Genomic DNA, 25,765 nt, shown 5'->3' with positions numbered 1-25,765 from the left:
CCTTCTGGACTATACTAGTCAACTGCAGAGTAGGTATTACAAATCTCAGCTGCTTACGTACTAAACCAGAGTATAACTTCAGCCCAAACTTCTTAATCCAACTGGATGACTGACTCCACCTTCAGGGTGGTTGATACCTTCAATGTCATCTCACATCTTTACCTTCCTTGAACTGTATACAGCAACTTATCCCAAGAATTTTGCAGTCTGCCAGGGATAATCCATATTGTGAGTAGGGGGCAGTAACTTAATCACAAATAGTATCGCCGTTATTTATAAATAAAGGAAATTTGTTTGCAAAATCATTTTCAATAAACGTTTCAATGCCGTGTTTCAAATGTTGACGAGGAAAGACACCGTCTATTTACTGCTTCCCAGGCGTTATCACGGCTCTCTCGCCACTACGAACATCCCTCCCAGAATTATAGTTCAACCTGCAGAATTTTAAGCAAAATGGCGACAGTATAATGGATGGAGGACGAAAAACGAATAGTGTCAAGTGTAATAACTAACTTGTGAATTGTTACCGTTTCCTGCGCTAAGGAGGTAGGTCTCAAACTTCACGTCGATCTATTACACACGTATAGACTTATACTCGATTTACTATCACACAATGTCGAGTGTTGTCATGCAGCAGGGAATATTTGTAGCAACTGCTTGGGCATTTCATGGAGCACCACTGGTAACACAGATACGCTAGGTAAGAAGTAACATTAAATGCATTTAGGACGATTTATTGATTAACTACGGACGTCACCACCAATGCCACCACCTTACGCACCCTAAACACAATTCGTAACACAACACTCTGTCTTGGACACATTTGTTGTCGTTTATCACATCAAAAAGATAGACGTTGTCATTGAATTAGTAGCACAGCATATTATCCTTCCAGGCAACCTGCATTTCTACGCTGACCAAACCCCTGATAAGAAGGTGCCACATTGATCGGATGCGTCGGTCAATGAAGTGCTATCGTCTCATCACAAGGTCAGACAGTATTAAAAAACGTGTCATAGTTTAGCAGAATGTTCAAAGCTCAGCTGTTTCCAGTGAGCCTATACCGCTATAATATGTCCAGTTTTCACTTTAAGAATAGAAGTCTTTATATAAAGAAAACTTTAGATGGGTCCTGTTGCCTAAACAAGGTGAACAAGGTGTTGTTTAAACTTGGTGAACAAGTTAAGACAAGTGAAAATAATTATTCTCTGTGGTTTTGCAAGTGGTCACAGTAAGTGTGCTTAGCAAACCTTTTAATACACGGTTTCATAGTGTATGAAATAAATCTAGCACACAAACTCATAGGCAGGAGTGTCACTATGAGATAGTCACCCATAGATGTTGGTTAATGCTAAATTGTCACTTGACAAACACTGAAACCAAAAAGCATGAAATTCCAGAACATTTACGTGTTCTCTGCTGGTTAAGCTGACTGCTCTTCCAGCTACTAAATTAAGTCGCCTGGGATTGATTTAATGGGAGTACACTGTCCCGAATTAGCGACTCTGCAGCCAGCTGCAGATATGAGATATTTTAGTTATCAGGTGGAATCTACCAGGAACTTTGGGATCTGCCGAAATCTATTAGTGGAAGAGAAATAAGGGCAAGATCATTTTCTGGTGGTACTGGATCAGTTTCAACAATCTAACCCACTAAAGGTGTTAAGATGCTAGATTGAGGTCACTTGAAACTGCATTGCAGAATATTGGCATGTCCCTTAAAAGTTTTCTTTTTGACAGAACATACAGTTGTACATTTCATTGCAGTTCGACAAATGTACTGTACATCTTATTTTGTATGTTATGACTGTGATAAACAATGCACCTCACTGCAATACAACTGCTGTTAAACAGTATATGCATATTTTTCTAAGGAAGACACTTTTTTTTCTTTGACAGGTCGTTTTTTTGAAGATTATTTCAGTGAAACCAATGTTTTGGAAGAGACTGGTAAGAAATGTACTTTCATCAGAAACACGTCTTAGCGACATAATTGAACCTTAAATAAAAGGACTACATGCACAAACCAAGTACATAATTGAACCACTATTTATTCAAGCAAAATATCATAGGCCTTCATGTGCCAATACCTTTACATCACATGATCATGATATTAACAACATTTAATTGGTGAACTTTTGACAGATGTTGTCGACATTCCATGGCAGGAAGGAATTGTGACTGTGACTCAAAAACGTACAGTTGGAGGGAAATGTAGCTTTATGTGTCTCTCGTCATACAGTACAGGAGGTGTTAGGATTCAGGGGCACAGTTGTGTGTCTACATACTGTCTTGGCACCTGAAGCTTCTCTGCAGAAGTGTGAAATGCTCTGATACTGTAGCTGGGTGTGATTATCAGTCAAATTAAATCTGAAATGTCAGGTACACGCTTTTGACAGGTTTCAGGCAGCGTTAAGCCTGCCACTGCTAATGTAGCCTGATTATTTTTCATGTCTTAGCAAAAAAAAAAAAAAAAAAAACAGACAATAAATTTACATGATTTATACTTCATTGATCTTAATCTGAATATGATTTAGATTTTTCACTATAGATGAAAAAGGTAGTGTAAATTAATGTTAGACTGGAATGGGTCTTCTGGGATTTGACCTCTGCACCCTTTTCAACACGTAATTTGTTGATTCGCTATGTAAACACCTCACGTTTATATAAAGGAAAATAAAGTGGTACTTTATATACATAACAGATTCCAGCTCTGAGCTATCCATCAGGAGAAGATAGTTCTCTTAATCTCAGAGCGAACAAGGCACCAGGCCAACCCAGAATCCCCATCCTGACTCTCCTTGCCAGGCTATAGACCATTTCCACCACTAAGGGGCAGAATATGATCATTTATATTTGAATCCCTCACTTGAGGAAATGACAGATGTTGATAGCCACCTTCTTTTCTTTCACTAACGAGGCATGCATAGAATTGCGTGAAATAAGACATGTAGCTAACGTAAGTTTGTTCAACCGTTTAGAATATATACTGTATCTTTTTACATTTAAAATATTGCAGGCTGCCACGCAGCCCAGTGTTGACCTGAAATCAAACCACCGTAGAGACAAAATTAATATGTGTTTACAGGTATTAGGATCAATGCAAACCAGACCAATGTTCCACTGGTTAAATACAATAGCCATTGATTGCTTCCATAGAAAATCAGTCAACTGAAACTTAAATCCACCCTCTAATGATTGACAGGGTACAAAGCCAGAAGTTTGCCACTACGTTAGTTTCAAGACCGAGGAACCGTTATGTGATATCCACCAAGGTTGTGGTCTGCTCTTTCCTCATTAAATTCCCATTTATTCCCCAAGCAGGATGTGATATTTTAGAGATTTGAGCGCGGGTTGCACAGGTTAGGCCCAATTATGCTGATGTTGGGTTTTTATAAGTACGCTGAAGGAATGAAATCTGGCATTCTGAGACGATAGCATTATGGATGTGGGTAGTTACAGTGATTAACCTTCTTTCCTCTCCTCTTGATGATCCATGGGATATAAATCCTCCAATCGCCCACCGGCAGGCACACATCTCTGTCTTTAAAAATGACCTTCAAAAGAATGGATCAGGGGCACCTGTTCACGATGTGTTTGAAGGATTTGTTTGGCCTTTTTCTTCGCAGTGCAAATGCTCCCTTAAACTAAGTCCTACTCTAATTTTTTCTACGTTTTCACTTCTCTTAAGGGTCAAGACCTTGGCTGTATTGCTAGTCCGTACTAATACGGCTTTAAGATGGCTCAGTTATCACACTGCATCGAGATTGCCAAATCAGAGTGCTTGATTGCAGTGAATGTTGAGTGATTGTTATTTAAATATTAAATATTGTAGTAGGGTTCGGTGGTGATAAACAATCGATGCAGTTTATACATACGAAACAATACGGCCCTTGCTTGAATAGGATCCATGTTGAAAGCGTATACCGTGATTCATAGTTTTATCTTTGCCACCTTGTGTTTGCTCATCTCATGTGTCTGTGCCAGTTTACAGTCTGGCTGGAGAAGCGCCACCTGTTGGTGGTGCTTGGTATTGGACTGTGCTTGATACCATAGAAATGTAGGCAAGAGTTACATGCAACAAATCTGACAGGTAAACAAACACAACATTTTAGGACATTTCTGAGTTTTCTCTTGAGTTAAACTTGAGATCACAACAGTATTTTATGTATAGGTGCATATATTTGGTATAAACAGGGCTATAAACTGAAAATGGAGCACATTAACAGATATGCATGTTGAATGTATACAGTACAGATACAAATAGTTAGAGGTTTCTAATGAGTTCAGATTGGGTACTTATTGTGAGTAAATCAAATGTTGTTGAAGAAAGTAACGCCTTTGGAGGCTTTGAAAACAAAACTTGAAATGAATTCTGCCGCACCAGTTAATGAAAGTCAGAAGACACAACAAACAAGTGAAATAAAAGGAATGAAAGATCAAATCATTTTTTTTCGCAAAATCCTATATTCTATGCTGAGGATAAGATTCATTTCCCCCTCTCTCTTTCCCTTTCTCTCTCACTCTCTCTCTCTCTCTCTCTCTCTCTCTCTCTCTGAAAGTTCAGTGATGCAATCATGTACACAGCATAATGAGATTAGGTTGTATATCATGCCATATCACCTATTGTCATATGATGCTGCGAGCTCCCTCATCCCAAGTAGCACAATGAGCTCAGGACTTTTTTTTGCCGTGTTCTCTTTTAAGTTGAACCAGCCCGGTCGAAAACAACAATTGTTCAAAAACAATGAGTAAAGAGTAGGGGCTCCTCTCTTCAAATACGGACATTTCTGGACCTCTTTGATTTGGTCAGATTTGTGTTATTGTTGGGAGGGAGAGTTTTTTTTTTAAACCCCTTAACCCCCCAACCCCCCTCCTGGCCCAGTGTCCCACAGGGTTAATGACTGTAGCCGAGCCCCTGTTGAATAATACACACGCTCTGAAGGTGGAACAGGGTAGGAGGGCCTGTGATCAGTGGCCAGCGTAGCTCCATTGATAAGATTATATTAATTGGTATGAATAGACAAGGGGTTTTCTCTCTCTCTCTCTCTCTCGCTCTCTCTCTGTCGCTCTCTCTCTTTCTCCTTGTATACATTTACCATTATACTCATTAGCTTGGCCATGCCTCCCAGCCAACTCCTACCTCACATCCTCTGGAGTCTCCCGGGAGGCAATTTACATCTCTCCATGGACCCTCTCTGGGGTTATTGAGGAAATATTAGCCCCTTTTCTTCTGTGGCCGACCCTTTGATTTATTTGGAGCTGGAGTTGATAGAGTGGTTCTCCCGTGTTAATGACTGGCATGGGTGCAGGCCCCTGGTGAAAGACCACTCCTTGATCCAGGTAGAAGAGGTGCAATTGACAAGCAGTGCTGAATAATCACCTCACGCGTGCGCGTGTATGCGTGTGTGTGTGTGTGTGTGTGCTTGGGCAAGGCTTAAGCGGGAATCCCACTGCTGTCAAGGCTAGCATGTTCAAGCTGCCCTGGTCTTCAGAGAGCCTCATGTGTTGGATCCGATTTAACAACACCAGCTTCACTCTGGTAGTAATTACACTTATATTTATATAGATTAAATGTATGTGCTTGTTTAGAAACGTTGAAAGTAGTATTTATTTATTCTATTTTTGACCAGGGACCGGGTGTCATTTTGCGTCCTACTCAAATCTCTTCTCTGTTTCAGCTTTGTGAATACCTCAGGGCAACTGCCATTGGGAGCTCTGATTGCTTAAAGTTTTTTGAATGAAAACGACGGGGTGCTCTGCTCAACGACAAGCCGCTGATAGGTATTGAGAAATCACTTGGTCTTTGCTTGCTATCTAGTTAGCTGGCGCCAAGGCCTTGCTGCTTCCACTGCTTGTCATCAGTGCCTGCCATGTACAGCCTGATGGAGCCAGGTATTCATATTATGTTTTAAAGAAAGGTAATGAGAAGTGTTTCATCCTTATATCTGCAATGCTTGACATTTCTCCAAATTTAAGCTCACTGATGTCAGCTCGGCAGAGTAGAGGCTGTCCTCAATTTGGAGAAGAGTTTGACACCGTATCTCTTTCATCTGATTGGTCACGTGTCTACAGAAAAGCGCCAGCGACAAAGTTAGAGGATTTCTCTCTCTCTCCCCCCCCATCTCATCCAAAGAGGAATTCTTCTGAGCGTGCCCAATCACGGCAGCGGCTTGCATCTTTTCGTGCCCCAAAGTATTTATGTACAGAAAGCTCTACGGTAATGATCATATTTGATAAAAGCCAACATTCCGTATTCCGTCAATAAATAAAAAATATACACACCAGTGTAATTCTAGCATATTTTACGCATATTTTAAACGGATCTGACTATATACATATATAACACACAACCACGCATTGCCAAGAGGGAAGGAAATCACAATACATTAAATTTCAACTGGCACACGCAGTCTGGCAAACCCAGGCAAATAGGTGGGGTGTGCTGGCGTTGGTCTGGCTTGTTTTACCTCTCAGTATCGGGAGATGAGGATGAGTGTGTCTAAACAGAGCAGATATGATGTTTATGAGAGCCATCTGCTAAGTATCTCTCTGGTGCACACTGCCCTCAACGTGAGAGAAGACTCATTAAAATGGTCACATGCCTGAGAAATTTCAGACTGCCTGTTTTTTTTCCCCTCCTTTAAAAAGGAGAGGAGTTTAAAACTAACAAAGCCTTGGGATATCCCCACCAGTCATCCCTCCCTTAATCCGTTAAATTTTGAAAGGTATTGTTTAAAGCTTCAAAGTTTATATCGTTTAATCCCCCTCCAATACTGTGGGCAGCAAATGAGATCGAGTCAGCAGCTTGAACAGACATAATCTACTCCACACAACAGAAAATCCTCCTTCAAGACAAGGTTGCATAGGGTTCCTGTGAACTCCCTGTTTGATGTTTCTACCTGCTATTGAACATGACTTCTGTCTTAACCCAACTGTCACTCGCTCCCTGTCCCCTTTTATCACTTCGAATGTTCCTGCTACACCTTTTTTTTCATCAGTAAATCTACCATCACAGCTATTTCATTTATACCCTATTTTTTTGAACGGTGTTGGGGGGGGGGGGGGCGGGCACGGGGAGGTGAGGGGTGAGGGAGCTGATGTGGAGTGTGTTTTCTACCTTTTCACGGCGGGGTGATGAGGCTTGCCCGGTAGCTTTAGACAGGATGTGTTCTTTTGTTCTGTTGGGTTCAGGGGTATAAACCAGAGCACGTCTCTGGACAGTTTACTTTGAGTCCACATTTGCTCAACTTTGTGTCACCCGCAAGTCATTTTGTAGGTCTTTGGAAGCCATTGGCTGTGCCGACACTAAGGTGTCAAACTTTGTGTTATTTCGAATACATGAGCAGAGATTGGGATCCTAGAAATGTCAAGTCAAGTCAAATTAATTTATAAAGCACATTTAAAAACACCTTATGTCCATCAAAGTGCAGTAGAAATGTATAGTATAGTGGCACTGTGGATCCATCCATTTCATTATATTTATTTCATATCACTTGTATTGTATGTGTGCATTTTGAAAAAACCATCAAGACATTGGAGGAGATTCTAATTTCTTCTAGGTTCACCACAAACATAATGTCAAAAGTCTATTCAATCTCTATTGTGGCACACTGAGCTCACATCAGGCCTTGCGATTCATCCCTGAGTGATTTATCCGTGACCTCTAATTATACTATTTGAGCCAAACACAGGCATCATGTCTCGTTATTCTAGTAGTAGATTACATAGTTGGGTTATCAAAGGCTTTGTGTAATTACATTTGCACTATTCAGCGTGACAGGGCTGATAGTGTCTGTTCTGGATCTGGCTATACATAATCACAGCCCAAATCCCATTAGGGAGAGTAGAGGCCATTATTATGGAAATGACCTTTGGTTGACAAGCATTTTGGGTAAAATGATAGAGCCTAATCCAGGCAAATGTAATCTAGGAGACTTCTCATTATTTACTAATAAGATGTACAGATAAGAAATGTAACGAATGACTGGAAGCTTTGTGTAGCCTAGCGTAAGTTGCAACACTGTCTGAAACCAGATTTTTTTGGGGGGGGGAGTTGTTTGCAGATAATTTCACCAATGTTCCGATGTGTCTGGGTTTATGTTGTAAATTACCGGCTCAAAACGCCAGCAGTTGCACTAGATCTTGGCGTCTTCTCTTCACTGTGGCAATGAGAGAACACACTCTCGTTGGGATTGCTGAAGTGTCAAGCCGAATCTCCGCCTGTTTGCTTTGAGCCATGCTTTGATACTCTCTTGCACTTGAGAGGCAGCTTCATAAATACACATTGTGTCAAATAAATCAATAGATCCCATTAGCTGAGGAAGTTGTGGAGCGCGGTACTTGAGGGGCCATGGCCTGCCTAGTTTAGATGTTTTTTTCCAGCGAAGGAGAGGGGGGAGGGGGGGGGGGGCACAGAGATGTGGGGATGGGTGTTGATCTATACAGACGGCTCTCACAGTTGAAATGGTCTATCTGACTGGTCCCAGTTGGTCTCATCCATTGTCTCCGCGATGCTGCCAGAATATGTCCACCACAGTCCAGCCGAAAGGAGGAATTCACACTGACGTCTCGCAATCAATGTCTTCCTCGCCCCTCCACATCCCAGTGATGGTGCTCAGTTGCAGTGCTGTTGCAGTAGAAAATGTTCACACTTGGGTGAGAACATGGGTGTCTTATCTGTTTCAGGAAAAAAAACATTTTCATTGATTCATTTGGCATTCATATGTGTGGCTTTATGTTAACAGACTGGGGCAACAGGAATAGAGCAGGCTATGTATGTTATGTTGGGATAGTTTCATCGCATATCTTTATTACTTGGTTTGTGACCAAAATTGGGTTTAGGTGAACTTCTGACTACTGAAGTGTGAGGAAAAATTGTACCATTCAGCTTAGACAAGCTGATTATTAAATATCCCAGAAAGGTTTTCACTTCAGGGACTACAGAATAATTATGATGATATGCAATTATCACCTCACTGTTTTTTCTTCTTCAGTAACCTCAAGATGAGGTGCAATACGAGTGTCTGTGCATGTGCTGAAAGACCACACGAAATATAAAACATTTAAGAGGGAAGAGGCCCAGTGCGATATCCTACACATGCAAAAGGTGTTGCAGGAAGTTTTTGTTGACTTTGTTGATTCCTGATGGAACCAAATAATTTTTAATTTTGTATCCCCTTTTGAACTGAATCACTCCCATCAAGCCCATTGAGGATATCTATGGGGAAAAACAGAGAAGGACAGCTCAGAGTTCTGAATCGATCTGTGCATATGGCTTAAATGCATTTAAGCTCATAATCCTTGTAAATATCTCCCGGCAAAGCCGAGTCAGCCTTTTAACATTGACTAAATGAAGTAAATAGAAGCAAATTATTTTTTAATTTGAATTGCTGGTGAATCCTTGTTGTTATATATATATGGAGGGACGTTGCGTGTGAGTTGGCTGCTAATGAGGCTTGTAAATTTAAAGCTGAAATGATATTCTGTTGGCTTTGCCACCCTGCTGTTTGGGGAGTTGCAGAGAAGTTCGCTTTAAATGTGGAACGTCTGTTCCCCCCTCCGAACTCCTCACACCACAACAGATGGAGAGAATATGGAGCTCGGAAGGTTTTACCTCTGAGGTGGCAACAGTGAAGCCACTCATTAACACTGAATTTACCACTTTGTTAGCAACGAAGCTTCCTGTAGAGAGAGAGAGTACTGGATGTCAAATCCACTGAGCATATGTAGTCTAGCGGGGCTAGTATAACCCTGAAAATACTTTCGCTCACCCTCCAAATCTGAATTGTACAACACTGAGAGAGCATTGTAAATTATATAATTTAAATCTTTGTTTATTTCCCCCCCACCCTCCATTTTAGTGGCTTGTTTGCACAGATATTCAAACAACAGTTGTCTGTTTTACATCCAGAGATCTGCGCAGACTTAAAAGGTCTGTGGCTGCTGTGTTGGTGTGTGTGTGTTGTGTGTGTGTGTTGTGTGTGTGTCGTGAAAGTGAGTGAGTGCGCCTGCCAATTTGTCAGGATTCAAGCAACAACAGTCTCGTGCTGGGATCTGTGTTGGCACCATCAGTGAGTGGTAAGATAGAATATGATCTCATTGGAAGTGTACTTTGTTCCCATGGAAATTGGTCAATTTTAGCAGGCGTCTGAGAACTTAAGGGGGAGAAACAGGAAGGTGGTATCCCAGAGGTGTGCTCAGATAATTAAGCTTCCTCACTAGGGTACCCTGGGCTAACAGCAGGGTTTGTTGTGAAGAGGGGAGGAAGTGAATGTTGGAAAATCATAATGCAGCACAGAATAATGCGACTATCATGTTTTGGAACAGCGCGAACATGGCAAAACTGCTACTTAACAGCGACCAGTTCTCAGTGTGAGAAAATAATAATTGTTAGCGCAAATTTTAGTTGAATAATTCATGGAGTAAATTGTTACAGGTGTCAGTTGAAATGTTAAATATAGAAAAATGTTTCATCTAGTAAATTCTTCGGACCTAAGAAATTAGAAGGCATTATTATATATAAGATAGATTATATGAAGAGGCACACTTTAAATTCATTTTGTGGTGTTCTTTTCCAGAGTGTGTTGCAGAGATGGCTGATCTGAAGCCAAATGCACAAGAGGACAAAGATGTGGAACCAGAGTCTGACAGCTCAGGTTCCACACAGGAACCATTACACAGCCACCCGTTTTCCCTTAAGAACCATGCTGCAGGTCTGTCAGAGCAGCTGTCCTCGGACGCACGCCGAAACCTTTTAAATGGAGCCCAGCCGAATCCATTTGTATACAACAGTGTCCCTGCTGTTTCCCACGCAGGCAATTCGTTGCCTTTAGGAGCACTTGTTAATGGACCTGGTTCACACCCCACCTCAGAGGAGAGTTGTGTCCTGAACAAAGGCAGCATTTTACCCAACAATGTCCTGGATACGGCACGGCAACCGGAGGAGGACACAGGCCCTCAGGTGTTACCGCCACCCATCGAGCTTCAATCAGACGCTCGGAGAAACACAGCAGGGCGTCTCCTGAAAACACTGCCCACGCAGCCGGGCGCAACCTCGCCGCCGTCTGACACCGAGAAGAGCGCGGCTGAACTTCTCCTTGCCCCTCCCCCGGGCCGCGGTCCAGACCAAACACGCGTTAGCCAAATCTCGACGAACAAAAGAATAGACGCAGGCTCGATGTGGGAGTTCGACACGGAGTCTTCGGAGAGCTCCTCCGATGCCCTCGACGACGAGGACGAAGACGCAAACTGGGACCCTCAGAAGGAGCTCATGCGCTTCTTGTGGAACGGCCACGCCGTAAACAGAGGCCTCGAAGAAAATTCCGGAAGCCCCCTTTACGTGAGCCAAAGACGGAGGAAGCACAACATCCACACGCCCGCACGCCAACACAAAGAAAGACGTTACTACGGCAATGACGCAAACGAAGATACGCATATCGACACCAATGAGGAAGACGACCACGATTTTAAATCTGCAGTCGCCGCAGCTTACAAAGGTTGCGATAAGGACAATCGAGATGACATCGGCAGCACGAAACCGAAGAAGCTGAAGAACGATCCGTCCGAACATGAACCGCCCTGCTTTCCATTCACAAAGCGCAGTGTTCATATCAAGGAACAAAGGCATTTGCGTAGACACATGATATATCATTTAGATGTGCATAATCAGGTGCGCCAAGAGAACGTCCCGCGACCATTCATATGCAGAGAGTGTGGGCGTTCGTTTCGCGATCACAGCTCCCTCTCGAAGCACATGATCATCCACCAGGAACGACGGGAGAAGCTCATGGAGGAGATCAAGGGACTCAGCCAGCGTCCGGATGAGGGCAGGGGGGGCTGGCTGCAGTGCCCCCGATGTGTGGTTGGTTCAAACTGCCCCAAAGCTTTCGTCCAGCATGCCAAGACCCATAGCGAGGGAGGTAGGGGCCGCCACAGCTGTAAAGAACGCAACCATGAGGCTCTGACGGAACAAGGCCTCAAAGCACACATGCACAAAGTGCACTTTAAAACACACAGTAACACGTTCTCGAGCGAGGAGGACTCGAAGATAGCCACGCTTGGTTACGATCCGGGCCCTGCTCTGTTTCACTGTAAAGGGTGTCCGTTCACCTCCCACGATGAAAATAGCGTCAAAATGCATTTGCGGTTGATACACAAGGAGATGTCCGATGAGGAATATGAGAGCGAGCTTTCGGGCCAAGTGTCCAACTGCAAAGAATCAACGTGCAATAAAGATGAGGTAGCTGACCAGTCCAAAAATGCTGATATTAAACCATTGCAGCTAAAGCCAAAGTTATTTGTGAAAAAAACAGCGTTGTGGAAAGCAGCAGACTTGGCCTTATGGACTAGTAGTAAAGCTGACTTTCACATGAGGAACCCAGACACAGTGGAGTCGAACAAAGGTCTCGACTCCTCACAGTTCAAGCACAGTCTCAGCGGCTCAACAAACAAGCTGTCACAATCTTTGCAGAGGAGTGACAAGCGGAGCAAATTATCTCTGCAACCGCTCGAGAAAATTGACGTGACAACAGGTCTCCCTTTTGTCGAGGAAGACAATCAAGAGAAAGACCACATAGGCGTCACGGAAAGGACAAAATATCCCTCGAACATGGATGTGCTGCTCACATCCAAGACTGTTAAATCCGATCGGATATTCTGTCATGGCTACAACTCTGACAGTCGGCATGGAGACTGTGACTTGGCTGGCAGGAATGTCGAAGAACAAGCTGTTTTCCAAAAGTCCTTATCCAAAAGAAAAATGTCAACGCCGTTGCGCAACGCTATCGACAGGAGGGTTGATGATGCCTTACCGAGATTCCACCAAAGGTCAAAGGGAAACGCCGCTCCTGAGGGCGCGGACGACGAAGACGCGTACGACTTCAGCGACTACACCGGCGAGGCCACGGCGCACTTCCTGGACAGCAACGAGAACGAAAAGAACCCCTACGCCCGCAGCTACTTCATACGTAGACAGAGGGCCGCGGTCGAGGAGGACGCCGCCCTGGCTGACGACCCGTTCGAAAGGACCGGCAGGGAGGACGACGACAGCGACGACATACAGCAGCTCGTTGTCAAGGAGGAGTGCATCGAGAGCTCCGTTTGCGACGATTTTCCGCCTTCGCCGGCCGCGCCCCCTCAGAGCGAGCCCTCGGAGATGCCACCCTTGTTGGGGACGGAGCAGAAGTCGTGTCCCTACTGCCCGGCCACGTTCGAGTCTGGAGTGGGCCTGTCCAATCACGTGCGAGGACACCTCCATCGAGTGGGGCTGAGTTACGACGCTCGTCACATGGTTTCACCGGAACAGGTGGCGTCACAGGACTGTAAGCCACGCATCCGTAGAAAGATTCCTTCCGTGTCGAGGAGAGTCAAAAGAGGTATTATCATTTCTTTCAATTTAGATTCACAGTTTTTTTTATTCTTACTAGTTTTTATTTTCTAGTTAGAATTATTTTTTTACTCGTTTTTTATTCATACTATATTCATACTATACGCGTATATGTGTATTACTTTTAAGTAGTAGAAATAGATTTTATGTTCTCACTATATCAATCGAATCAATATGAGATCGATTTATGAGATTAGTTGTGCTAACGTATATGACATGCTTGTGATCTTCACAGCTGACAAGCCAGAGTCCCAAGGTGAGCACACCTGCCCCTTGTGCTGGGGCTGGTTTGATACCAAAACCGGTCTGTCCAACCACGTGAGGGGACACCTGAAAAGAATAGGCACGACGATCCCAAGCACCAGCAAGTCCCCGCTGTGCATCCTCAACGAGCTGCTCCGGAACGAGAAAGAACACCAGAACGTTCTCCAGCTCCTGAACAGGAAGCAGTCCCGGTCTCGCCCCTTCGTCTCCCAGAAGTTCATCGGCAGCGACGGCCTGTTCCTGATGCCCACGGGCGTCCCGGTAAAGATCCAACACGGCGTCCAGGCCGGCGCTCCGTGGGGGTCCGGTTTACCTAAAGAGGAGACAGAGGATCTCTCCGACAAGGGGGTTGGGTCGCAGGCCCGGGAGGGGACTGAGTCCTCGTCCAGCACTCTGGTGGAACTGCTGAAGAAGAGGAAGAATCGGGAGCTGGAGGCCAGAGACAGAGTCAGGAAGAACTTCACCGTGACTAAAGAGAACGCGGAGGGAACACAAGCGACCGGTTTGGAACCAAACTGGGCCCGTGGTGAGGAGCGAGATGTTTTTACCTGGGTTTGAAACACGTGTAAATATGTAGAGGTTTTTTTTGGGGGGAAAAGGTTGTTAAACGATGATGAGTTATTGGTTGATGGATGATAGGTGATTCGTTGTGAACTTTCCGAGAGGGCGGGCCCTCAGGAATGTGTCCTCCAATCACGGTAATCACGCTGTTTCTCTGCTGAAACTGTCATGTCGCACAGCTGTTAAAGTATCTGTTACACTACCTCTACACCATTACATTATTTACAGAGTCATGTTAAATCACAGTTTCAATCCTATGGTGCGCCATTAAATATGCATGCGAAATCGTACACTAGATCGCATGCTGCTCTGTCAGAAACCTTGAAGGCTCCAGTGACATGCAAGAGCCCGGGAAATAATGCGAAAGGCAGAAAAAGTTCACGATCATTTGAATTGTTGTAGCACGTACAGATAGAATACATGTCACAAGAGTGCCTTTGAAACAAGGAGAAAAAGGAGAGAAAAAAAAACGTCACATCATTTGATGTTCAGTTGGAAACACATCAGGCATGTTTACTTACCTTTGTTTAATGTCTGTCCAAATGATAGTTTTGTTCAGGTATGCAGAAATATATTGATAGAGATTTTTATCCCCCCCTCCCCCCCCCCCCCCAGTACATTTGAATTCCAATTTGTGTTATTGGTTGTTCCACGGCTGGAAAGTGTTGGCGTGAATGTCGATAATATTTTTTTCCAGTGAATTTAGACGGTTGCTGGAATTGGAAATTAAAATAGACCATCTCATGCATACAGATCAAAGGCTTTTTATCTGTTCAATTCGAGGCTGTAATCAGAACAATGTTCAATTGAGACTTAATGCAGACTGTGGGAAGAATATATGCAAAAAGTTTCAAGACATTTTGTTAATTAACCAAGAAGCGATTCATTTGGCACATCCAAGGTTGCAAACGATTTGCAGGTCATTAAAATAACCTTGGTGGCCCGTCATGGTAAAAAAAAACAAAAAAAAACAACCAATGTGGCAGATGTTTTATTCCTATTAGGTGTGAAATGAATTGGAAGCTGTCACTTTGATTTTCACACCCGTGCAAATGTATTCCTTAATTTCTTATAAATGGTGTGGCCTAGTCAGCCAGTCAGTGCTACTTGAGAGTGTGCTTGTAGAAACCATACTAAGCTCGTCCTCAATCTACACAAATTGGCAAATATACAATACAAGAGTGAAATACTGTGCACCGTCCAATAGAACTCATGCTGGTTTCGTATCACAAAGCTAATTCAAAAATCCATATTAAAGGCCCATGACTTGCCCTACATACAGTAGGTGGCAGAGGTGAAAATAGGCCCCCTGAAGACTTCAGACTGTGATAAACATTATCAACAACCCTTCCCAAGCAGCAGAATGTAGAACAGATTCTATGAATGTGAAAACAGATGGAGGTCGAGGTTAGGGAATAGCACTTTCACTCGTTAGCCTGGCCATGCACCACTGTATTAAATGCTTCAGACCTCCTGCTACCTAATACATAGTTTAAACTATTTTCCAACTTGGAAATTATCCACAAGAGATGTATTTTTTGTTCATGAATATAAAACAAAGTGAGTGTAATACTGACATTTAAGGTTGTTTTTTTTTGGTGGTGGGGGGGGGGGGGGCGGGTAATAAATGCTGTCTTTACCTTCGATGTGTCGTCACAAACCGTTGAAACTGATTTAAAGTTTAGAATGGTGTTCAGTTATCAAAGTTTGATTTTATTTTGGATTAAATTGCAATTCCTGCCTCATCTTCCAGATGGGCCCGAATCCAGTAAGAAGATGTGCATTCACTGCAATACAATCTTTCCTAGTGCTGTCAGCCTGTCCAATCACCTTAGAGCTTACGCACGGAGGAAGAGGGTTGCGATGCTAGAAGGCACAAGTAAGTCTGCACCCTGGACAAACAGGAGAACTAACTGATACTCTGACCTGTAAGGCCGCTACACTGTCCGTGAAGAGGGCGTGGTTGAGTGTTATCTATTTTCTTTTGCCTAGGCTATGATTGTAAACAAAAGAAGTTGAGACCAAGACCCGGGCTTAAAAAGAAGGTTTTTCCTCTGTCGAATGCTGTGGAGCAGATCTACAGACTGACCTGCAGGTACCAATTGTCGTCCTAAACTCGAAACGCAAATGTCCCACTGAAATCTGCACTTCCGTTTTTTTTGTGTCGTACAGACATCTTAACCCAATTTCAACCATTTCCACACTTTCCCTCACATAGATTCTGTGACCTCGTGTTCCAAGGCCCTCTGTCTGTCCAAGAGGACTGGATCAAACACTTACAGAGGCACCTAATGCACATCGGTGTTCCTCACACCGGGACAGGTATGGTGGAGATTCTAGGCCTACATCAGGAGATGTCACCATCGTCCAATGAGGAGCCCGGACCTGAGCAGCACACGTTGCCGTCCAATGAGGAGCCTGAACCGGAGCAGCACACGTTGCCGTCCAATGAGGAGCCTGGACCGGGGAAGCACACATTGCCGTCCAATGAGGAGCCTGGATTGAAGCAGCACACGTCGCCTCTGGGGCTTCCATTGGTCTCCTGAACCACAGGGCTGTTTACACATCCACTCTATCACTTTAGATCGATCCTGCACATGTATATTATGGATAGATGCTGAGAACTACTATATAGACGGACATTGTTACCGCTTATAAAAGTGTTTGTCTTTCTTATGATGCACAAGGAGCTTCTTCTTCCTCTTTTGTATGACCTCCCTTAGAAAATATACCTTGATAGATAACGAAACATATATTGTTAAATATTTTAAGCGGTTGTGATACAAAAAGCCTATTATCAAAGTTGCTTTTAGAGCAGCAGTCACAAATTGTATATCAAATGATCTGTGCTTACTGGGTGTATACAGTGCTGTAAAAATGCAATCTATAAGCGAGGTTTCATAATCTCACGCTGAATAATCGTTCCATTTGTACAATGCAACAATGGCACACGCAGTTGCTTCCTGTTTTGCACTTTAGCAGTCTGCTTGAATTCATTACCAAAAGAGACAACTCACACCTCAGATTTGCTAGGAATGATTTGTCCACTTAGAGTAGCCTTATAAGATCCAAAAATAGTGAACAGGGTTGGTTATATATATGTGTTAATGACTCATTACTAAACTAAAGTACTTCCTGTCAATTATAGATGTCTGATTTTCCTCAAGAATGAATATGAAGAACATTTTGTTTTTTCAAAGAGAAACACTTCTTTTTTTTCAAGTGGGTCTACATATCCCATACCTCTAGATTTTAGTGCTTTAAGTTTCCAGTCAGCTGATCAAACTATTCCAAATTGTTTATTTGAAACACATTATTTTCGGCAATTAATCGATGCTGTAGCGTCATCAAGCACAACATTTCCATGGTGCTAGTAAAAGGCATATATTCGTCTTTACTCATCAGGATGTTCCAGAGAAGTGAACGCACACTATCAAGAACTGGCTTCAGAAAACGCTCAATAGTTTTGTAAGTCAACTTCTGGACTAAAACATGTGTAAACAAACTAAGATGTTCTATGAATGCCAATACCAGGACCTCATCCTCTTCCCTTCCAGAGGCTTCTTATTCCTGTCTAGGCCTGAAACCACAAGTAGAAACAGTGGCTTTCGTACAGAATACTCATTTATCCTTCATCTTGGATGTATGATGTTGGCTGAATATACAGTACCATGTATCAAGCAATCTGTAGAAGTATTACAGGCAGTGAGATAAACTATTGTAATAAAATCTCAAGAATATGAAATATGTAAGATAATGGTGTTCCATCCAACCATCCAAAGGGTTTTATACAGTATGCACACATAACAAGCACAGGGGTACTATGGTAACCAAAATGTATATGTGTACACAGTCGATTGAGTGCAGCCAGGAAGTGACGGTAACCTAAGGTAACCAAAGAGAGGGTTTGGCTTACCTCCCCAATGTCTGCATGAACTCTCTGCTCTCTGATTCCTTGGTGAATCGTACAAGATTTGTAACCCTACTTCAGAATTGTTTCCATCCTTCACATTGTGTCTTTTGTGTCCTCGGTCGGGACAGAGTCTGTCCCAGGAGGGACATGTGACTTGATGACATCTGCCTTTTTTTTTTTCTTTTTTTTTTACCTTTTGTTGTTAGCTTTTGAAGCGGCCCATTTGATAGAGCTGCTGTTTGATAGCCACTTCTGGCTCTTCTAGTTATCAGTGGCACAGGGGGCTAACCCCGCAGTTTATCTTGGGCAGTATTTAAAGCAACGATCAAAGCTGTACAAACCAATTGTCATCATGTTTTTCCAGAGGGAATTTCGGAGTACATTAATGCTCTTTCTTTGGGAAATAATTGTGCCACTCTGTGACTTCATTAGGTTTCTTGGCTGTTTCAAAAGATGCTCTCCCTGGAGGTTGGAAGCCAAGTCTCTGGCAGACAGCATCCCAAGGGGGCCCAATGAATAAAAAATAAAAAAAAGAGATTATAATGAGATTGAGCCAGCCATGACAAGGATTGGGGTTTTCATTATTCCACTGGCTGGAGAGAGTGAGAGGACGAGAGACATAAAGAAATGTAGGGACATGGGCCCTCACTCGCCATCTGCCACAGGGGTCCAATGGTAACAGGCCAACGCATGCTTATCATTAGGCATGAGTATCAAAGGGCCTCTTCTCAAGAGACTACTCTATTAAAATAGTAGGCGTCATCCCTTCTGTCACATGATGAACAACAAGAATCTACTCAATAAAATTTAAATGACGATTTGTATTCAGGCAACAATGTATAATGTCAGAATACTTTATCTAAGATTTTACCTCAAATCTCTTATCTTATTCGTTCATTTCTGTCACCAGGTATAGTCAGCTGAGCTTTACAAGGTGTTTCATATGAAATAGGGACACCTTAAGTGGCAATCAAAAAATCATGTAGTGCTAACAGTAAGCATGCCTATAATAGTGCATTGGCATGGAAGACATGACGGATTGTCACATTTTTATGCCAGTTGCTTGTGAGTGCCAAAGACTGCACCGTGAGAAACTGTTGATGGACTGATGGCACTGTTCTTGAGGTATTTCTTTTTTTTTTCTTCTCCAACCCTAGCAGCTATCCAGAGATCAGGACCATTGATCATGACCTCTCCTTTGGCCAGCTATTCTGAAGTGTCAGATACGACTACTGAAAAAACAGGGCGAAAAAATCAATAGGTTTCCATTATCCGGTTGAGCAGTGTCACTGGCCTGTTCATGATCCCGTTACAGTGGCAGTACAGGGGTGACGAGGGGCCCCACTCAATCGCCGCTGACAAGAGGAAAACATGCTGACAGCCACCAGGAACAAGTTGGAACACAGATTTGCACTTCAAGCAGTCGTCCAAGCAGGCGTAGTGCAAGGCCACCACACGGCAAGGGGCTAGCACAGTGGGGATGGGGGTTGGGAGGGGGGGAAGGGGGAGATTCCTAGTCAGCCCTCTCCTGCCACGGTCTGGCTGTCTCGCCCCCCCACCACTCTCCAGGCTTTTATCCTCCCATAAATAATTTACCTCTGGACACACCAAAGGAAACTCAGGTGCACTGATTGTGTCTTGGAGAAATTCATAAACTCCATTGCCCATCTTCTTCCCCTGCCAGTCTCAGGGAAAGTCCAGCACAGAGTTAAATAATCCATGTTATATCATTTTTCATTCAACATATCCAGAAATGGCTGTTAAGAATTATTTATGGAAATAGGTATGTTATGGAAACATTGAGGATCGGGCCAAGTTATATATTTAGAAAATGTGTGTTTTTTTTGCATTGATGCTTCCACTTTGAAAACACAATCTATTATGGCATGCTGGATGTCAAGGGATGTTTGTGTTATTAAACGCAGTGGAATATGTGGAAATAATATTTAATCATTCCAAGCAATCCTCTTGATCTGAGGTCCATTTTATCTACATTTCAATTAATAACAAAACACTTGCAGTGCTTGAAATGTCCCTAAACTGCCACTACTGTGATTGATAATTGTCATCCAAATGTTGAATGAAAGGGCCTCCTCCCTCAGCGACCAGTTGGGAAACGAGCAAGACATCAACCATGCTATTAAAGAACATCAATCAATACATTTTGACATGGATTAAAACAGCCCCAAGTACAATGGTTTGGTACTCCAAAACCATGTCTCAAATCTTGTCAAATGTCATTATGTCGATAGTGTCAGATCAGGATAAAGCTACTTTGCTCTGCCCAGAATCGTTTCATATGTGCATGGAAACGTACTTCAATAGTTTTAGTCGCCAGTGTGTTTGTATCACTAAAGATAAACGTTTGTATATATTATTCTCATTATATGTGAGGGTGGATTTAAATGGAATTTATTTGAAAAATAGTTATTTGTATCTATGGCAAAGGTTAATGAGGAACGTGCTTATTATTTCTCTCAATTTCTTCAACTAGACAGTTTTATCTAGACCTCGGACTTGGGGCGGCATGGTACCTTTTTAAAAGCACATCATTAACGTTCGTTTCTTGGATAATAGAATGCCAACTGTTTTTCAATTAGAGATCATTTTTCTCTATTTCCTCCATCTTTTTAATGTACCAATTCAGTACACGATGACTGGGGAATTCAGGTTAATATGTTGACTAGCTCTAACAATACGGGGTCATGTTGAACCACACGCTTGACTGGTTCCGTTCTGTTCAGGAACTGACAGGTTCTAATCATGCATTGCCCTAAAGGCACGGGGGCAGAGCGGATTTTAATTACTGAATTATAGACTGGTTAGCCAGTGTTAAATTGAGGAATAATTACAGACAGAGTTATAATAATTGTTTCTACTAATTGGGCGGACACGTGTGTACGGTACAATTATATAATTAATTTTAAAGAATTGCCTATTGAAACGTAGCCTCATAATAAACACTGTATAGAAAAAGCATATGTAGCAATGGTGCAGTTGCCCAAAATGATAGTTTGTAAAAGGGTCTATATATTTTTCCTCTGGGACTAACATATTTGATTGACTAGGCTATTATGTTTTAAATTATTGTAAATCCACTTTGTAAACCAGCGATGTGCTTCATAGATCTTTTAAATTTTAAACACGTGTTCACCTATTTAATTTGAGGTGAAAAACGTGATTATGTTTACCGGCAGGCATAATTAAGTCCATTATGTAGCACTGAAAGGTAGAAGTGACCAAGGACCCTGAATTGCCAAATAATGGGACATCTGAAGCTTACTGTTTGCTATTGAAATGTTAGCAAACTGTTGGCTATTCTAAGGCAGGCAAGCGTGGCTGATGTCAATTCCAATTACACGTCTCAGCACTAATATGCCATTTACAACAACGAAAATAATATTGTAGGCTAGTCGAGAATCTAGACTCGGACCGTGTCATTCTTGACAGTAATGTAGCACCTCTGGTAACGCCATTATTTCCTATTAATTACTTGCTAAAGAATGCCTTTAGAAATAAAGATAGGTGTGACGAAGCGCTGGTCAGCGAGCAGCTGGCCCTCATCCCTCCGGGCGCAAGCTGACCTCCTTTTTTTACTTCAATAAATTGGAAGCTTGACAAGCCATAAAACGACGGAGACTTGATTTAGATGTGGGGAGAAATGCAGAATATGAGCCAGAAATGACGAGTCAGACAAGATATCAGACAAAAAAGAAAACTTGCGTAAACAATCCATGCCTTCCCAAGCGTCTAGGCTACATGTTTTCATCTGTTCGTCAGACATGGGCTACAATAGAAAAACATGTTGGACTATGTTGAAATTGTTCCACAGTCAATGTTGTAGCCAACTAATTTGACATTTAAAACAAAACACCTCTATAGGCCTATTGTCACTGCACATATGCCAGGTGGCATTTTGCTCGTAATATAGGCTAGGCTAAGGCTTAAAATGGAAAGGCCAATGATTCTGTAGTTCTTCCTGACAAAATTGCCACGACGGCTTGCATTTTAGAATGTATAATGAGTTATAATTGTAAACGTTCAGTTGGATAAAATGTAGCTAGCTATTAACGTGTATTGCATTTGGCTGAACGGCCACGTGTCTTTGCCTGATAGTGTGCCCACGGTACTGTAGTAGCCTGTGCAATTTTATTATTTGACGCCAGAGGACACTGCTCTTTACGTTCTGCAAAGCACACAGCCTAGAAACCGCTCACATCCCTTAAAAGATAATCGTCATAAATTGTATGGCAAACTAAAATTACTAAAAATAAACTGTATTATAATGCATAACCTGTTTATGCAAACTCCGACTAAGAGCGACTCGAAATTGATATTTCAATTTCATAACAACCATTTTAAACCATTGGTAAACTGCCCTTCATGGTCAAGAGGTCAGACGCCGATTGTAAAGCAGAAGTCTTCCCGGCATGAATTGTTATGTCTTGGTTAAAATAATGTACCTGTTATTTTAAATAACATAATTACCATACTTGATGCATTAATTGCGTTCTTCTGTTTTTTTTTTTGTATGAACAGGCTAGTAAAATGGGGCAATGGATAATTTTATAAAGGTGTGTGACTGAGTTCTAACCCTAAAGTTTACTTCCAAATAATTAGACAATACGACTATAACTATATCCCATGATGTGTTAACTTCAGTAACAAAAGAAATACAAAACGGAGTGACAGATATCCACCAGACAGGTGCTGTTAGGCATTTTCAGGATAAATGTAGGCCTATGGGTTACCATATGATTTATCACAGTCAAAAAACGCATGTACAAATAGAAGGTATGTAGGATATACATGCATGTAGGGATGAGGGAACATATCTCCTTTGTAGACGTATGTGGTTACCCGTGTCTAATGCTTGTAACGTCTGTTGCTATGATGCCACTTTTTGCTTTGTTGATAAATTTAATTGCAACGAATCGTAGGCTTATATTGGAGTTGAAAAAAGTTCCAGACGACAACTGAATATATGGAGCAAATGACAACACTGAGAGGGAATAACTGACAGTTAAAAAGGCAGCGGATATACAGCTAACAGGCAAACACCAGTACAAAGACACACATACCTTTGAGAGCACAGTTTGTTTTATTGCTGATCTCCTGGGTTGTATCTCCTGTCGATTTGCTGGAGAAAAAAGAAATTTCGAACATGCCCTGTTTAAGAAACAAACATGCAGATTAGATAGGATTCTGACAGCATACCTTACTTAGATAGGCCTACTTAGGTCCCACAGCTCAAAGGATAAGGCACTCAGCACTGTTGACAACATTTATCATCACTCTGCAAAGTAAATGCAAATAATGAGATATAGATTGGATATATATAGAAAACCATACGATAATTATGTATATTTAGTTCTGGGGGATGTCTCAGTGAACAACAATGATTCCATACTCTATATTGAGTCAGGTATATTTATTAACAAATTAATTTACATAACAAAAAAAATGTCTGATTAATTCTACCAGGCCTACTTGTTCACCTATATGAGGCGACGTCTTTGGGGCAACAAGGCCTGTTGGTTGGTTTCTGCAGGTAAAATGTAAAGGTGAAACATCTATCGGTTTAATATTTAATTCTCTTCCAAGGCTCTTATGCTCGCTTGAAGATTCAAACCTGACAAGGCGTGTGTAAAATTCGCTGCTCGTCCAGGGAGTTGTCACCTGTTATAGCCTATGTGGTACTTACTGGCTGTCACCGCAGGCTTACAGCTTCTCCTCACTCGCTCACCTTCCAACCGACGCCGCATCACTCGAGGTCTTGACTGCCATAATGCGTCTTCGAAAGTTTGAAAGGTATATTATAGTTAGGCTATATCTGGAAAGACAGGTAGGCTACGCCACAAGCCAATACTGCCACGCAAGGGATACCAAGATGTGCTCCTTCCTTTCCTATTCAGATTATAGCTTTGAAATTAAATAGGTGTTTCATACAAATCATCACATGTTTGTATTTTTTCAATAAGTAATGCATCTTTAACAGGAGGGCCTGTTTCATGTAAGCCTATATTAAGAACAATTAAACTATTAAATGGAAATATATTAACTATCATGCAGATGGATTTTGGGTTGGCTATGGGCTATTAAACAATGGTATATAGTGAGACTCCACTCGCGTCTCCCATAATTGAAGCAGTTTCTATATCGACAAATAGTTGTCTATAAAATAAAAGCGCCAATGCAAAGGTCAAATGGATAGGCTTCCAACCCCACTTTGAGGTTTGGCATGTAAATAGGCTTTAGGCACAAACTAGCAGTTGCACTGTCTGCGTGGTGTTTTAGTAACCTAATGTCAGTGATGATGCTCCACAAACCATGTGGTCGGAAGCTAAGCCAACTCGGCATTAGGCTACCGCCAAGAACCAGACGGATCTGTTAAGTATTCTATCCATCACCATCCACTATCCAAGGTTGATCTAATCACCAGATCAACAACTGAAATGTACAAGAGAACAAATAATGGAGATGAAATGAACAAATGATTAGCATGCTGTGAAAAGTACAATACGTTTCTTATTTAGCATTTAGATAACTGTCTATTCTGAGGATCAAACTTCAAAGTTGAACCCAGTTTAGGCGAGGGGATTAATTCTCTCTACTGCATGCTTCATTGAATCTCTCATTACAAAACTTTGTCTGTATTGATGTTAGATTTGATTGAAGATTAGAGCATTTAGCAAATCTTGCTTTTCCGCGTGTATCAGGCTTTTTCAAGCGCGCAGCACAGCGCCCGCTGGTCAATACCTTCACTTTTATCCAGTGTCTGCTTCATTTAAACTTAATCAACTCCATCAATGAACTGGAACAGAGAAGCGTCCCTGTGGAACAATGCAGTTCTTTTGTTGGATAATGCTTTGCTCTCGTTCCAAACCCGGTGGCGCTAAACCAAAAATTGCACTGTGATGAACTATTTCAATCAATATGATAATGAAAATTGGCTTGGGTGACTTTTTACAGGGCTACAGGGGTATATCCTGTATGACAGTAATAGGTCTGCATCTTCTCCGACAACGAGATCTTCATGTTGCAACCCCCTGCCTCACTTTTATTGTAACAACTTTTCAGTGACATTGACAATCGCTCATGCGACTGATAATGATGCATCCTCGCCAGGGAACGCTCGTGTCGTATTGAAAACCGAACCCAAAGGACATATGCATTGTGTTGTTTTCTTTAGTTTGTAATAATTTATTTGCGTCTCCTGTATGGACTAGCAAACGCATTCCACTGCAAGGCTTAGATCAATCATTCATGGCACTATTGCAATGGAGGCTGAGCGTAATGTTGCATTGCCTATTTGAATGTTTTGTCCGTGAGCACGATTCAACGCTTGATGCAGCCTTCTGAGCCTAGTTCATCATTTTTATACTGCTACCAGAAGAGCCATTTGGAAAGATTTTGCAGGGAGAATGTACACCCCCATCTGTTTCAACCTTAATAAATGTGCTACCTTCTGGGGCAGTTCAATGGTAATCATACCTTTAATGATCAACTGGCGAGTGATATAGGTTTCCAAATGATTGTAGGACTACAGCCAGCTGAAGCCCGTACGTTTTTAAAGGCCTATAACAAAAAAAAAAAACAGTACGAGTAGCCCAGTGCTTTCACTGCGGTTGGGAAGTAGTT

At 42.3% G+C, this 25,765-nt stretch overlaps 1 protein-coding gene and 1 long non-coding RNA gene across 3 annotated transcripts; both read left to right on the top strand.

The window, feature by feature from the left end:
- Positions 1 to 441: 441 nt before the first annotated feature.
- Positions 442 to 18,948, top strand: znf644b (zinc finger protein 644b). Of its 2 annotated transcripts, none has more exons than XM_084693086.1 (8): positions 442 to 546; positions 896 to 990; positions 1,899 to 1,949; positions 10,580 to 13,375; positions 13,622 to 14,176; positions 15,965 to 16,090; positions 16,204 to 16,306; positions 16,430 to 18,948. In XM_084693086.1, the coding sequence occupies exons 4-8, from the start codon at positions 10,594 to 10,596 to the stop codon at positions 16,755 to 16,757; spliced, it is 3,894 nt and encodes a 1,297-aa protein (XP_084549212.1). In that variant the 5' UTR covers positions 442 to 546; positions 896 to 990; positions 1,899 to 1,949; positions 10,580 to 10,593; the 3' UTR covers positions 16,758 to 18,948. The 2 variants fall into 2 exon arrangements, with proteins under 2 accessions (XP_084549212.1, XP_084549213.1); XM_084693087.1 differs by having other exon boundaries at positions 459 to 700.
- Positions 5,435 to 6,230, top strand: LOC146221311 (uncharacterized). Its single transcript, XR_014750737.1, has 3 exons — positions 5,435 to 5,541; positions 5,681 to 5,783; positions 5,979 to 6,230. It is a non-coding gene; the product is annotated as an uncharacterized LOC146221311 (long non-coding RNA).
- Positions 18,949 to 25,765: the final 6,817 nt, after the last annotated feature.

This window comes from Hypomesus nipponensis, chromosome 26, assembly GCF_054491055.1.
Source record: "Hypomesus nipponensis isolate SF chromosome 26, ASM5449105v1, whole genome shotgun sequence".
NCBI classification, from domain to species: Eukaryota; Metazoa; Chordata; class Actinopteri; order Osmeriformes; family Osmeridae; genus Hypomesus; species Hypomesus nipponensis.
The sequence above is the reverse complement of the archived record's forward strand: the minus strand, read 5'-3'. Positions and strand labels throughout refer to the sequence as shown.